This window comes from Aspergillus tanneri (assembly GCF_003426965.1).
Source record: "Aspergillus tanneri strain NIH1004 chromosome Unknown AapTan_2_pilon_pilon_pilon, whole genome shotgun sequence".
Taxonomy (NCBI): Eukaryota; Fungi; Ascomycota; class Eurotiomycetes; order Eurotiales; family Aspergillaceae; genus Aspergillus; species Aspergillus tanneri.
This window is the reverse complement of record NW_022984629.1, coordinates 3,217,008-3,232,647: the sequence shown is the minus strand read 5'-3', so window position 1 is coordinate 3,232,647 and position 15,640 is coordinate 3,217,008. Positions and strand designations below refer to the sequence as shown.

General features: G+C 50.2%; 5 protein-coding genes across 5 annotated transcripts; 3 read left to right on the top strand and 2 right to left on the bottom strand.

Annotated features, from left to right (window-relative positions):
• Positions 1-688: 688 nt before the first annotated feature.
• Positions 689-2,275, bottom strand: PRP31 (U4/U6-U5 snRNP complex subunit PRP31; the record flags this gene model as incomplete). The annotated part of the gene is made up of 1 exon (XM_033565731.1): positions 689-2,275. The coding sequence occupies one exon, from the start codon at positions 2,273-2,275 to the stop codon at positions 689-691; it is 1,587 nt and encodes a 528-aa protein (XP_033431488.1).
• Positions 2,276-2,575: 300 nt separating this feature from the next.
• clf1 (putative cell cycle control protein (Cwf4)) lies at positions 2,576-4,654 on the top strand (the record flags this gene model as incomplete). Its single annotated transcript, XM_033565730.1, has 2 exons — positions 2,576-4,363; positions 4,418-4,654. 2 exons carry the CDS (start codon positions 2,576-2,578, stop codon positions 4,652-4,654), a joined length of 2,025 nt encoding a protein of 674 aa, XP_033431487.1.
• Positions 4,655-4,961: 307 nt separating this feature from the next.
• ATNIH1004_001029 (uncharacterized protein) lies at positions 4,962-6,234 on the top strand (the record flags this gene model as incomplete). Its single annotated transcript, XM_033565729.1, has 4 exons — positions 4,962-5,117; positions 5,240-5,308; positions 5,358-5,746; positions 5,799-6,234. The coding sequence occupies 4 exons, from the start codon at positions 4,962-4,964 to the stop codon at positions 6,232-6,234; spliced, it is 1,050 nt and encodes a 349-aa protein (XP_033431486.1).
• A 558-nt stretch (positions 6,235-6,792) lies between these two features.
• Positions 6,793-7,851, bottom strand: ATNIH1004_001028 (uncharacterized protein; the record flags this gene model as incomplete). Its single annotated transcript, XM_033565728.1, has 4 exons — positions 6,793-6,964; positions 7,027-7,291; positions 7,359-7,425; positions 7,717-7,851. The coding sequence occupies 4 exons, from the start codon at positions 7,849-7,851 to the stop codon at positions 6,793-6,795; spliced, it is 639 nt and encodes a 212-aa protein (XP_033431485.1).
• A 5,184-nt stretch (positions 7,852-13,035) lies between these two features.
• ATNIH1004_001027 (uncharacterized protein) lies at positions 13,036-15,174 on the top strand (the record flags this gene model as incomplete). The annotated part of the gene is made up of 1 exon (XM_033565727.1): positions 13,036-15,174. One exon carries the CDS (start codon positions 13,036-13,038, stop codon positions 15,172-15,174), a length of 2,139 nt encoding a protein of 712 aa, XP_033431484.1.
• Between the last annotated feature and the right edge of the window lie 466 nt (positions 15,175-15,640).

Below are 15,640 nucleotides of genomic sequence, written 5' to 3'. Positions count from 1 at the left end.
ACGAATCACAGAAACACCAATTCTTGCCAGAATTTCGTACAAGGTTTTAGAAGAGAGAAGATATGTCTATGGTAAATATGGGGAGATGAGGGAGAAGGATATTAGGAGAGGGAAATGCTATAATTTGGTACAAAAAGTGCCCTGGGTGCGGTATGAAGAAAGATTTCTGAAAAGCACGCAATACGCTGACGGCCTCGGTCTCCTAAAGGAGACCAGACCTGTTCCGCAATCCATTGAACCACCAGCAGAGAACCAATCCTTTATTGGATCATTGTAACCAAATTTATGCTTGTTGCACCTAAGTCTCGCGTGTCCGATTCCACGTAGACTAAAGTGGCGGTATTGCTGCTCCCCCCAAAAATAAATAGATCAGGGGCACAACGGCGGCTTACATTAGCATTTCCCTTGCTGAGCCAATGGCGACAGGATCTTCGGATCTCACGCAATCCGTTGTCCTTGCGGCGTATTTTGGATTCTCGGGAGAGGGTTGGAACCATGGTACCCCCTTCCGATCGCCCGGATGAAAGACCGCAGTGAAGAAGCTAAACTTCTGGATTGACACTATAAACCACTCGAGGCCTATATAATACATTGGTTTGTGGTATCATGCGAATTCCGACTTGTGTCTCCAAACGCCTTGTAGAATGCTCATCAATCACATCAGAAAACTTATCCCCCAGTTATCCAGTTATCCCTTCTGCGGCGGTGGTGGCGGTGCCATTTTGCTTTCACCCGTGTCGGTCTTTTTTTTGGCAGGCAATGCCGGGACCTTGAATCCTCCGCTGTCTACCTGAGTGGAATTGTTATTGCTCTGGCTATTTCCGACCTGCGTAAATGTACCCGACTTGAACCACCGGTCTTCCTCTGCCTTGCGTTTCCGGCTCAATTCCGCCTGTACCTTGGGGTCAACTAGCTCAAGCCCTTGCACGGGAGTGAAAGCAATGGTACTCGCGGTACCGGCAGAGCCTGCGCCCAACGAAGTACCAATGCCTGAAGCTCGGAGACCCTTCGCTTGAAGAACGCTCGCCGTCCCTCCCATACCTCCTTGGCCAAACCCACGTAAAGACGAAGCCGTGCCGCTGGCGGGCGTTGCAGTACCCCATCCCTTGTTGGATTTGCTGAGTTTTGCTCGCGTCCGCTGGTCGATCTGAGTAGCACGAATGCGTCCGTCATTCTGTTGACCGAGCATACCCAACCCAACTGTGCCTTCGCCCGTACCATATCCGACCTCCGCTTCTTCCTTGCCGAATGCAACGCGATTCTGGGCCTTGCGAATCTCCGTCATGGCAATGGCTTCCTTGGCCTTTCTAGCCCTTCGTCCACCTCTCTTGCGGGATGGCTTATCATCCGGTGCTGGGAGCGCCTTGCCTCCAGAGTTTGGCGCGGGTTCCGTCAATTTCTCCAGTCGCTGGAAGCACTGCTGTTTTAAATCCTCGCCCAGTGACCCATCGGGGCTATAATTAGAAACGTCTGCGCGCGTAGCAAGGACCATCTTGGCGGAGACAATCCGGATTGCTTGTCGCTTCAAGTCGTTGGGAATGCCTTGTATAAGGGGCGAGTTGTAGAGAAATCCTTGTGACCGGATGCCAATGTTCGTAGCAAAGCCAAGCCCTTCCTTTCTCTTGTTTCCCTGAGCACCCAGGTTGCACGCGGGGATCTTGGCAAGTTCGCGTAGTCCTCCAGTCTGATTTAAGAATTGAGCGGCCGTTTCCGGACCGATGAGAGCAGCCAGGTTCGGGGCAATCTGGCTCATGCGAGACTGGATGCTCTCCGTGAGCGCGGTCCGCTCTCGGTCCAGCTTCAGAATCTTCTCGCATGTGTCCAGGACGGTCTTCAGTTCCACCGGCGTCATTTCACGCCCACGAGTGGTAGTGCCCTCCACAGCAACAACCATCAGAGACGGGCCGTCCAGGATCGACTTCAGCGGAGTGCCGACCATGTTGTCGGCCGACGTTGAGAGGGCTTTGATATCGTTGAGGGGGCCATTTTTCAAGATAGCAACAGTCTTAGCATAGTCAATAGGATTTGTAACGAGAGTCTCTAGTTCCGGAAACCGAATCGAATAATGATCACGCAAAACTTTGTGTAGACGTGTCAGTTCGTCACCGGTTGAGATGGCAACTTCGAATTCGTTGGTGGCTTCAGGACCGGTTTTTGGCTGCTGCTCCTCATCGACGTCCTCCTCCATCCGTTCATCCTCCTGATCATCTTGGATATCCTGGAAATTCTCGTCATCCTCCTCAAAGTCCCGCAAGAGCTCTTCGGCGGTAGACATGATGGGCAACTGTTTGGGGGTCGTGATCGAGCGCAAACGGGATGTCAAACTGAGCTTTGGTCCAGGTATCAATTTGCCTGTAGTGGCTTAGTCATGATGAACGGGTGGCAATGCAGACCACTTCCGCAGCGGCCTGACTTTTGTCCGCCGACACGATCCAAACAACTTCCCCTGCGGTGATTTCATCGAAAGGATACTGGGTCTGTACAGTTTCCATCAACAGTGGTATTCAGACGCCGGACCATTCGATTCTCGAAGCCTACCCTTTCCCTTCACAGCGAGGAGTGACCCCCCACCAGCATGGAGTCATCTCGCGGCCCGCCCAGGGTCAAGAATAAGGCTGCTGCGCCGATCCAGATCTCAGCGGAGCAGCTGCTTCGCGAGGCGGTCGACCGACAGGAGCCTTCGCTGCAGGCGCCGACGCAGCGGTTTGCGGACCTCGAAGAACTACATGAGTATCAAGGTCGCAAGAGAAAAGAATTCGAAGACTATGTGCGCCGAAACCGGATTAACATGAACAACTGGACGCGATATGCCGCCTGGGAACTTGAGCAGAAAGAATTTCGACGAGCACGGTCGATCTTTGAGCGTGCGCTGGACGTGAACCCGACCTCCGTGGTGTTGTGGATTCGATATATCGAGTCAGAGATGCGGAACCGGAATATTAACCATGCGCGGAACTTGCTCGATCGTGCCGTGACCATTCTGCCCCGTGTGGATAAGCTGTGGTACAAGTATGTCTACATGGAGGAGACCCTGGGGAATATCCCCGGCACCCGCCAGGTCTTTGAGCGGTGGATGTCGTGGGAACCGGATGAGGGCGCCTGGAGCGCGTATATCAAGCTTGAGAAGAGATATAATGAGTTTGAACGAGCGCGCGGGATCTTCCAACGGTTCACCATTGTACACCCCGAACCGAGGAACTGGATCAAATGGGCTCGGTTCGAGGAGGAATATGGGACCAGTGATCTGGTGCGAGAGGTATACGGAGCGGCGGTTGAAACGCTAGGAGAGGATTTCATGGATGAAAAGCTGTTCATCTCGTATGCAAAGTTCGAGGCGAAGCTGAAGGAGTACGAACGCGCGCGAGCCATCTACAAGTATGCGCTCGATCGATTACCGCGGTCCAAGTCCATGACATTACACAAGGCGTACACGACCTTTGAGAAGCAGTTCGGTGATCGGGAAGGTGTTGAGGATGTGATCATTTCCAAACGCCGGGTTCAATACGAGGAGCAGCTTAAGGAGAACCCGCGGAACTACGACATTTGGTTCGACTTCGCTCGTTTGGAGGAGACCTCGGGGGACCCCGAGCGGGTCCGCGACATTTACGAGCGGGCCATTGCCCAGATCCCGCCGTCGCAGGAGAAGCGACACTGGCGGCGGTATATCTACCTCTGGATTTTCTACGCGATCTGGGAGGAAATGGAAGCGAAGGATATCGAGCGGGCCCGTCAGGTCTACAACGAGTGCCTGAAGCTGGTTCCGCACAAGAAGTTCACATTTGCCAAGTTATGGCTCATGAAGGCGCAATTTGAGGTCCGCCAGATGGAACTTCCGGCTGCCCGCAAGACTCTGGGCCAGGCGATAGGCATGTGCCCCAAGGACAAGCTGTTCCGGGGTTACATCGACCTGGAACGCCAGCTGTTTGAGTTTGTGCGATGTCGGACGCTGTTTGAGAAGCAGATCGAGTGGAACGCGTCCAACAGCCAGTCGTGGATACAGTACGCAGAACTCGAGCGCGGTTTGGATGACTCCGAGCGTGCGCGAGGCATCTACGAGTTGGGCATTGCACAGCCAACTCTGGATATGCCCGAGTTGGTGTGGAAGTCCTATATTGACTTTGAAGAGTACGAAGGCGAATATGACCGGGTGCGGGAGCTTTACGAACGACTCCTGGAGAAGACCGACCACGTCAAAGTGTGGATCAACTATGCGCGGTTTGAGATCAACGTGCCGGAGGACGAGGACGAGGAAGAGGAGGAAGAAGCGGAGGAGCGACCCATCAGCGACGAGGCCAAGCGACGTGCTCGGGGGATCTTCGAACGAGCGCACAAGGTGTTCAAGGACAAGGAGCTCAAGGAAGAGGTAAGCGATTGCCGTTGAAATTTTTGGTTGGGCAAGAAGCTAATATGGCAACAGCGTGTGGAACTCCTCAACGCCTGGCGATCGTTCGAGCACACGCATGGATCGCCCGAGGATATCGAAAAGATCGAGAAGCAGATGCCACGGCGAGCCAAGAAGCGCCGCAAGATGGACGACGACCGCTACGAGGAATACATGGACTACGTATTCCCAGCGGACGACCAGTCGTCGGCGAACCTCTCGCGTCTGTTGCAGAGAGCGCACCAGTGGAAGCAAGAACAGGGCCAGGCATAATGGATGGATTGAACCGGATCAATTACCATGTAGTACGATGAACAGCTCCATATTGTCAATATCACACAGCATTTCAGTTCCCATACTACCACTGTAGACCAAGATAACCTACACAATTAGCAATTACATCAAGCAAACGGCACTGTTCTCGGGATTGGGACAAAATGCAAAGACCGGAAACAGAGGCTGGAGAAAACCCTAACTCGGGATCTGGGGACGAAGAGAAATCTCTGCACTACCTTCAGGTATATATCAGACGTATATGTTAAACAATGCCTCCTAATACCACAGATACGGTAAGCCGATCATGGGACCGAGTTTAGGGTGCGACAACGTCCTGCTCGTTGAGTTCAATGGCCCCGACAATCCAGAGCATCCACAGAACTGGACGCTGCAGCGCCAGATCTGGGTGCTAGGCATGTTCAATTTTATCAGCACCGTCTCTAGCAGCATCGTCGGAAAGGTCAGAGGGCGATCATGCTGGAATTCCACGCCAGGGCCGAGGTGGCTGTTCTGGGGACCTCCCTGTTCCTCTTCGTATGTCAAGGATCGTGTATACTTTGATCTGGACTCATCCCAATTTAGGGCTACATCTTCGGATTCCTGACTTTTGGACCTCTTTCCGAGAAGTTCGGACGCAAGTATCCCTTGATCGTCGGCTCGTCGGTCTTCGATCTAATGCCCGCGCTGGGCAGCAACATAGCAATCATTTCTTCTAGGTCTTTTCTTCGCTGGCTTTTTCGGCGTGTCCCCTGCAGCAGTCCTTGGAGGCGTCGTCAGCGACTGCTTCACACTGGAGCATCGAGGGATTACTCTGGCCTGTGCGGTGGCTCTGATGTTCTCCGGACCTTCCTTTGGCCGGGTAGTTGGAGGCTTTGTAACTGGGTCTTCTCTCGGCTGGGGATGGACCATGGGGTTGGTTATTATATCCGGACTCGTCCTCAGTCTCCTATCCGCGGTTACATTCCCCGAGACGTATGCACCGATCATCCTGCAGAAGTGGGCACAGGTCCTGCACCGACAATCCGCACATGCGCAGATCAAGGCCAGCATCCAGATGCGACCTCTAAACTTCGAAGACATTGCACGACAGTATCTCGCTCGTCCTTTCCGTGCGTCTTCTATCTCTATATCCTTTCGATAGTAAGAAAAGCAAGAATAGTACTAAACTGCAACCGATCCTCACCCTCCTCACCCTCTACCAATCCTTCCATTACGGGATACTTTTCCTCTTCTACTCCGCCTACCTGATTGACTACGGCGACCTCCACGGCTGGTCCACGGGTCTGAGCACCGTTCTCCTTGTAGGCATCATCACTGGCGTCTTCCTCGGTACCCTCGCGATCCTCCTCTACGAGATTTTCTACTTCCGACTATATTACCACACCCACAAGATCAACACCCAGAACCACAATAAAAATCAAAATGAAACCTACGTCCCGGAGATCCGTCTCCCACCTATGATCATCGGCTCCCTCCTCATCCCCCTCGGTATACTCTGGAACGCATGGACCTCAGCGCCGAACACCCCCTGGCCTAGTCCCGTGTGCGCGGGCGTTCTCATTGGATCAGGTTCTTGAATCGGATGGTTTACCCTGACTGGAGCAATATATCTTATCTAAATAAAGTATATTTTTCTGAATTGTAGCCGCTATACTACTATGACAAACTTGACCATCTCTCCAAGATAGATAATTAAAAAAATGACAAGTCAACTGAATTTCAGCCGTAGTTGATGGCCTGTGCATTTTAACCCTAAGATATATACGTATCCGTATTCGGTGATTGAATGAATGCCACACAATTAAGCTTATCGACGCCACGGCGGGACTCATGCATAATCTCGACGAATAACGACGGGGCCCGGTGGCTGGCAGCCAAGATCTTCAAAGACCAGGTCAGGGACAGAGTGGAGGTTAAATACTCTGTTCACCCCTCTCTATCCATCAATCCATCTCTTATATTTGCCAGGAATCCGGCTCTATGACCGAATCCCTAAGTTAGAAAGAGATGCTACTCATCCTCGCACAGGATCCGCTTCCTAGAAAATACCGCACCGTACTATGGACAGGTATGGTCATGAATCAAAGGTAGAAGTATACGCAGCATCCAATTTACGCGCCATGTGTCGGATCCCTTCAAATGTCACGGTTTTCTACATTGACTCGTTCACCGACGAGAGCCCGTGCCGGAGTTCTTCCAGCAGGCGGTCCGCATCCTGGGTTTCCGTTGCCGGCTCGAGGCACGTTAAAAGGGGATAGCAGATCGAGAGGCGGTCGGACACTGAAACTGTGTAACTTTATCCGAGCACTGGATTTCGATATATCAGCCCATGTCCTGAAACACACAAAGTCGGAGTGACTGGTGCTTACGAGTGAATCTGGAGGCGTGCAATCATTCTAATACGATGGGCTGCAACTGATTCAATGTTCTCCTTGCATATTGTGCCAGCGTAGACGTCGCATTCAGCTGCCAGCGACAGTACGTGGGAATCCAGCTGTAGAATCTGGTCGCGTAGATTCGGATGCCTAATAGGCGTTTTGCTACCTATGCCAGCATATGCCAAGGTGTGGGAGACGGATAAAAGAGCATCTTCAGCCTGTATGAGTAACGGCCATGGCTGTACAGGTGTTACTGCTATGAGTGTCATGCCATTAGTCAAGGAGGACCAGTCAAAGCCAGCTTGTTCATACTTCTGCGTTACCCGACCACGCATCAAAAACAGGGTACGGCGTTGTTATCCTTGGATCCGACGCATATATAATGGGGGACTGCCATTTGTTAGAAAATCCTAGACTGTTAGGACGTCCAAGCCTACTGTCTCTTGCAAGATCGACGAATTAAGTACTACGAGCATCTTAAAGTCGTCAGCCGAGAAGAACTAACTGAGGTCCACCATGCACGCCACTGCCCCTCGGATGCACTCGAGCCCAGATTGTGAAGACAGAAATCCATGGCCGTTGTGATGGACTGATAAGTACGACTGCGCATCGTGGATATGTTGCTACGCTGGTAATACTCGTATACGCTCAGAATCACAAGGGCCAGGATGGGATACAAACGTGGCGGTACATTAAAGTTGTGTCGCTTTGCTCCGAGGGAAGGTCTGAACAGCTAGGGGGTGTTAGGTTATCGATCTCCTTCTCTGCAGTGCCGAGGGCAGCTTGCGAGTAGAGGTGCGCATACTCGCGTCTCATCCAGACACTGCATTCACTCAAGGGAGCTGGGTCTTGTGCAAGTGGTATCAATGCCAATATAGAGGACAGCGCAAGGCCCAATGACGATGTGGGTCAGTAAGGCAAAGAGGATCGTACAAACCTCTCCTGGAGGAGGTCGGAATACATCTGGCCGGCCATCATACTGCAGTGCTGCAGGAGGAGGTAATAGCGAAAGAAATGGATGGATATAGATATAGTAGGCACTGGCTCTGTCTCATTTTTTGTTAGCTATGACAAATGTTGTCCAGCCAATTGATCAATGAGCCCAACACAGCAACTCACATATCTTCTTCATCAGTATTGTAGACTCTTTAGACGGGTGAATCTATTTCGCCGGAATCCCTCGTGTCCAGAGAATGCCAAAGAAAATTAGGGTCCACATCTGCACTTTGCATCCCACTAAATGGAGACAGTAGGCCAAAGATGTTCTGGAGACCATCATCAACCGGCTAATCAGGAGCGACAGGCGTTGGTTGAGTTGCGGAGTCGATTTTTGTTCTTCGGCGGGAGTCACCTCGCCGACTGGGCTGGTAATAGCAGCTCCGAGATCTTTCATAGCACTGGAAGCGATAATTTGCGTTAGAAAGTCGGACACTATCAATCACCTTGGGGGTGAACTTACCCCGTATATCTTGTGGTGGATGGATTGTATGAGGGTAGCCGATATCTACTAGTGTCGATATATACATCCACCAACATGCAATAACCAAGCAACTCATTCGCATTGATCCATCGAATCTGCTTCAGTAACGTGAAGTCAGTAAAACAATATTAATTAAATAGCTAGAGACTATATCCGCTGTGATTTTCAGTCTAAATTATGATTGATGTTCTGGAATTTGAATTTTCAAAGAACAAGGCAGAGCTGCATTAGCTATATATCTATTCTTTATTTTATATAGATGATTTAACAACCATATCTAATGAACAGTGCTCCTCTCTTAAAAGAGTGGCAATTAATAAGAATAGATCCTCTTTCAGTCAGTACAGCCTGGGAGCAGCGGCCTCTTCCGCAACTATATGGCATTATCGTTTATGCTGGGTGATAGTGCCCTGGACTATCAGCATGGGCACATATCTTCTAGACTTTTCTTCTGATGTTGACACAGGGCCCTAGTCCTAGAACCAGTGTTTGTAATTGGTAGATTTATTTTCCTAGCGTCGCGACTGTATAATTTGTGCAGCGTGCGTTCCGCCACGCTTGCTGGGAAGATCAGGCGAATAGATCCATTATTAAAGGACAGATTGGTTGTACTGTGTAGGCATGGGGTGAAATCACTTGATAGTATTTATTATTAGGCCCAATTGACACATGGAAAGTGCGTACTTGCCCAGAAAAGGAAATCTGTGTCTGAATACTCTACCAGCGTAACTGCAGAGCATGATCCAGGTCCGATCGTATCACCATAAATTTAATGGTCCTATTGCGTAGGATAGACTAAGGTCACTAATAAGCCAGGTAACTGTCTATATACGGACATTGCCTGAGGCATCCGTATCAATCCCCGAAATTCAAACCTCGGTCATCCAGTTATGACGCAATGCAGAGAACTTGTCATAGCAGTGCAAGAGTACAACGAAGGTATTAAATATTTCACAAATTGTTATATTAAGACAGGTCTTGCGATTGTGGATTTAAGTAGCAGAGAATTGGCCACAGAACGCAGTCCCACGTGACAATTGATTCTTCACTTTTTTAAAGGCCTAATATTCACCTCCTACAATGCCACAAGCAGTAAAGCATCCCGTGAAAGCAGCTTAGCTTGGTGAAGTTACTTAACTGTTCAGGAGACCCCTCTGACTTGATACAGCCGCGCGTCCAAAACCAGGTGCGATGGGCAACATCCTTGTAGACTGTAACCTATAGGACCAAGATTACGGAGGATGTTGTTGCATCGGAGCTGGGGCTCCTTTTCGTATATGGAATCCCTTATACATGAGATATACCAAAGTGCGAGTCCTACAGAACTATACTCCGAGGTAACAATATACAGTGCATCGTGCCAGATTGTAGTACGGATAATATCCAAGTGATAAAATATTGGTTACTTATCTATACATATATTGTGAGCTAGTTCATGGATTATAACATATACATGTAACTCAGATATATACTACGTATACATGAGTTCACTCTCGTACATTTCACTGTCACCCTCTGGCATCAGATTTGGTTCAACAGGCCGGATGCTTGCCAATAAATAATCATGTCTCAATACTAGAGATGTACCCAGAACTCAGAGCTTGGGGCCTGAGGGCTCGGCGGGGAAGTAAGACCGTGAGATTAGAGTCAACAATTGACTTGCGCATAGACTATACTTGATTCATCACCTGCAGAGCATCTTTGGAATATGTCTCATTGTATATAGACAATAAAGTCGAGCCCTCAAAAGACTCCTGAATCGTTCATCATAAAAATAGAACGATCGAAAGAGAGCGGCCCAGATGAGATGAGTTGGGGGCCAGAACTCCACGTTAAACGGAATAGTCTGCTTCTAAATCGATCACTGACCCATACCCATGTCTCGGATTCCAGAAACTTCCCAGCCACCCTTGATAGTATAAGGTACTCGGTAGAGTAGTAGTAGGTCTGGATATGGGCATCGTACCGTAGAATGATGATCAACTGTCGACTGTAGGGATCAACCTACGAAAGTGAGTCTATCCCGAAACACCTGGGAGATCCGTGACCAACAAATCTCCCGGATATATAGAGCATCATTCGTCAAAATTACGGATACAGCCCCAACGGGAGGATGTCGCACAGATTTCATCGTACTGACTTAAAAGGGCTAGATACAGGGTCAGCAAGACCAAACCAAGCAGGCCGTCAGATTCAAAATCGCCCGGTAGAGATAGCACCTATCCGTAGTACATAACTGCGTAGGTACTAGGTAGAACGGAGTAGAAGCTGCTTAATCTCAGGCGGGTTCTTGTGGTTTCACCATTGTACGGCACGATACCCACAGCTTCAATACGGACGCTACGGCAAACAGTTCGCAATCATGGATCGGAGAATAATGCATCATTCGCAGTCCGAATCACAAACCGACGAGCGTGAGCGACAGCCCAGTTGATTAATATCAATCCCTATTTAGCAAGATAGATTGAAGTGTGATAAAAGGGAGGAAGGTGTCGACCAAAGCTCCACCGGGCGGTGGGGCAGTGTCGAGGTACGTTGCGGTAAAATACAGCTAGTCGAGTATGCACGGGGCCAATGTTCCAGGGTGTAGACCAATCATGGGGCGGAAAGAACGGATGTGATGGTTTGATGGGACCAGTTGGTACGGTACTGAAAGAGGGAGTAATTGATAACAAGATACTCCACTAGGAGATTTAACTTGATTGATTTATGGCTCTGCTACGGTTCTAACCTATTTATATCAGGACGAGTTTCATCTCGGTAGTGGATCGCTCTATCAGTCTATCTGGTGCTAGGGAATCAAATAAATAGGCATTTCCTCCGTATATTTGTACGTGGAGATTTCTACAAAACGATTTAGGAGTGCTCTGATATCTCTTAATATTACCTATGAAGGTACTATGTGTGTACCTGCATCCCTGTAGGTACCTACCTCCTAAGGCAATGCACTGCAGCCCTGGTCCCTGGCGACAGAACCAATCAGCGTGTCCATCACACTGCCGCCACCCCGTCATAGCTGCTGCATGGAGGAGATTTCTGCCCCTGTCCTTCTTCTATCTGTAATGTTGGTGGATGCTTTCCATTTTATGTTGCTGCAACGCTTAACAGGGGGATTTCCAATCTTACTCATCGAATGACACTGGTTGGAATTCAAGTCAGAGAGTCAACAACCGTACATAGTAGAAAGTCGTAGGTAGTATCGACGAGAAGTCTCTCGTGTAGCATTGCCAATGGGGGGCCAAAATCCCGAATTGGGGGTTGAAGAGGGCATCCAACCCAATTCGGGACAAAACGAACCACGGTAGGCAGTGGGTTGGAGCCGTGGAAAGGTCGCACGGGAATTCCCCTGAGTCCATCCACTTTTTCATGCCTTGCGTGGGATGGAGGTAAGGTTCAGATCCAAAACAAATCACTCTCGTTATCTTCCGAAGCCCCATTGTTGTGCCATCGTCGTCTTCCTAGTTATTCTCTCTACTAACTAATCCTGTACAGTCAGATCGTGCTGGGTTCTGAGAAACCAGCCCACCCACTAAACTTACTGGGGCACCACCAAAGACACCATCATCCCATCACTTGCTCCGTACTTTCTCTCTCTCCCTTCTTACTTTTTGCCTCCTCCTTCTCTTTTTTCCTCTCGTTGCCTTTCCGCATCTCTGAACGTGCTGTGCACTCGTGTGGGGTTTCGGATAATTCTTTCTGTCGCGAGTCTTCGTTGGCCAAAGTATGCAATCTCGAAATTAAATCATATTAAAACCCAGTAAATCAAGAAATTCAAAAAAAAAATACCAGGTGAGTGGCCTAGTATTGGCCTAAACTGCCCTCCGTCGTTTCATCCTCCCATACTATCTTTCTCTCCTGACCAGGCCTGACCCTCATCTCCCTTTTCCTCCCTCTTTCCTCTCTTCCTCTCCCTCTCGCCCTCTTTTCGCGAATTCCCCTTCTGGCTTTCCCCTTCAATTTCCTCTTCCGCTCAGTACCGTCTCTTCTGGGACGTGTTGTTCTCTTTCTCTCTCCTTGACTGCCGGTTTGACATCGAGCAATTATTATTATTAGTATTTTTTTTTTTTTTTTCTCTATTCGACCGTTTTCTCTGCTACCCTCCGTCCTTCGTTGACACCGTCCTGTCAGGTCGCCATTGCTCGTTTTTTTCGACTCATTCGGCGTGCATCAATTCGTACAACACCACACAATCTCATCGGACAGCACCCTCGGTTTCGCCAAACTCGTTTCTAGAGACTATCGCAAGAATTCCAGAAAGGGAGAAAAAAGTTTACTAGTCAGGATTAATCGAAGAAAGGATCTGCTAGCTTCATCCAACTCACCCCCTCCTCGAACTCTCTGCACGGCCCTGCGCCACCTACGATTCATTGTCCCTCGATCATGAGATAGTACTCTGGCAGTTTACCTTCCATTCGTTTACCCGTCCTTCCGCCCGTATTTTAACCTCAGGCGGCTGGTTTACTACTGCTCGTCTTCGGCTGGTATTCTCGAAGAACCCCTCCTTTGGCTCATCATTCGATATGATTGTTCCCAAGCCGCCAGTGAAATTAGAGGGCCACTGCTCGGTCATTCATGACAACACCCTGTACACCTACTCCGCTAATGGATTTGCTTCGATCCCCCTCGAGAGGAATGGAACGTGGACGGAACTCACCATGGGAGAGCCAGTCTCTAATGCGGCCTGCGTCACGGGTGGAGTCGACGGTAAAGGAGACCAACAAGCGTTTTACGTCGTCGGGGGAATCCCGTCTAAGTCCCAAGGAAATGGCCCCGGTGTGCAACGCTATTCATTTAAGGATAAGAAGTGGAAGTCCTTTGAGCCCTCTCGCGGCGACATGGCCAATCGCACCTCTCACAGTGCCGTTTACCTCGAATCTTCTTCCTCCATTCTAGTCTATGGCGGCCACCAGACTCACCAAACCGATGCATCGTCCGCCACCTTCGTTATCAATACAGCCGACCCCTACAACATTTCGTCCTTCGAGGCGTCCAAGGCATCACCCGTTTACCATCCGATCTTGCTGCCGTGGAGCGACAAGGAGGCGGCATTGGTGGGCGGTATAACCGACAAGAAACAGGTGTATTTGTTCGACCCCGTCCAAGGATGGCGCAGCTCCCATGTACGGATATCCAAGGAGCTACCCGATCAGGTGAGATGTGCCATTGTGAGTGGATCGGATGAAAGCAAGATCCTGGAAGCCTTTGACATGAGCACCTCGCCGAACACCGTCACCAGCGAAACGCTACTGATGTCCGCTGGGAAGCCCGCACTCTCGAAGTCGAAATCGAGAACGAAGAGAATCACCATCGATGACTATCCCAAGTACGACGATTCCCTGGCCTCTTCGACAAAGAGGCAAGATTATTCGTTGGCACAGGGCGGCAATCAGGTCGTTATCTCCAGTGGAAGCGGTACCGACACTTTGGCTATCTTTAACCAGACATCTAACAGCTGGGTGAATGCGACCAAGCTGTTCTATGGCGACAAACCTCGGCAGCAGATTCTCCCAACCACGACAACTTCGTCCGGTCCTTCCGCCACCGCTACTGAATCGGGCGCGACTACGAGCCCTGCAGCTGGCTCCAAGACGGACAACTCCAACGTGGGCACCGTCCTGGGGGCGACTCTGGGAAGTATCTTAGGCGTTGCGGCGCTTTTGATCGTGATTATTCTCCTCCTTAAGCGCAAGAAGAATGCCATGAAACGGGCGGCACAGGCCCAAAACGGCGGCGACAAGGACCGTCTAAGCTTCCAGGATCAGGGTGTAGAGCCCCTAACCCAGTCTGCATACCCTATGGCGAAGGGTCCAGCACCGCTGGCCGCCACGTCGATGGACTCCCTGGCCATTTTTGCAGGTAATGTGGGCGATGAAAAGTCTCGATCCACTGGCGTTCGCCCCCCGCCTGCTACGAAGCCGCCCTTGATGAAACCAAGCCCCTTGTCGATCCACTCAGATGGAGAGCTTACAGCGGTTGCCTCGCCCCGTTCGATGGACAAGGCCATCGAAGCGCAAAGTCCTGGCGATCGGAGGACCGATGAAGGATGGGGTCGGTACTTCCAGGACAACAGTGCTGTAAACCTGGCGTCCGATCAAACACCACAAGCGCCATTTGCCAGATCAGATGACCGAGCGAGTCAGGTGAGCCAATGGCCGGTGCCCCATCTTACGCCTCTGAACATGGGTCTTTTGGACGAGCCCAAGCCCTTGGGACGAGTGGTTACAGGCAGCCCTACCACCGAGCACGCGTCATCTCCCAAGGATGGACGCTACATCAACATTCCCGAGAGCCAGTCCGCTCGCATTTCCAGTGCCAGCTCCATCAGCGCTACATCGGATGATGATTATGAACGCCGTGATGGGCTGTCGAACGGTATACAGGATCCAAACGGACACTATCAACACAGCTGGATGGGGCGACCACCCAGCAGCACGTACAGCAGAAGCATGTATAACCCAAGCATGTACAATCCAAGCCCGCGCGACATGCCTTCGATGCCACCACAGTCCGCCCACGAACCAGGAGCTCGGGATACAACTGCCAGTACCAACACGCGCGGATCGAGTGTGCTCATCCCTGACAACTATGAACATATGCCACCATCCCGCGACAACATCAACTCCGACATGAGTTGGCTCAACTTACACGCTGAACGCTAAGGGCAGACTGGACCCAAGTTCATGGCAACATTCACTTGTATTGAAAACAACCACCTACTGCTGCCTGCTGTCTCTCTTTTAATATCCCGCAAAGACTAAAATAATTCACTCTTTACAACCTCGCGTTCCGTCAGATGTTGCGAAAGAGAAAAGTAAACCCAAAGGCTGCCTTAAAAAAAAGGAGAAATAATGTTTTGTCTTCCCTATATCTTATCCACTTCCACATCTGGATGGATTAAAGTACAGTTAGCCACTTTTCTTTCCTTCACCTATCACCACCTATATTACACATACACTGACAGTTACTACATACCCTCTCTCCACTGGCTAGAGTCGAGCGTTGAAGCGTTCCATTCCGTCTAGTTTATTCTTTATTATGTTTTTGTTGCATTTCACCATTGCTATACCTCCCCTAGTCGATGAATCGGATCAACTTTTGTTGTTTGTGATTTTGCTGTATTTATTG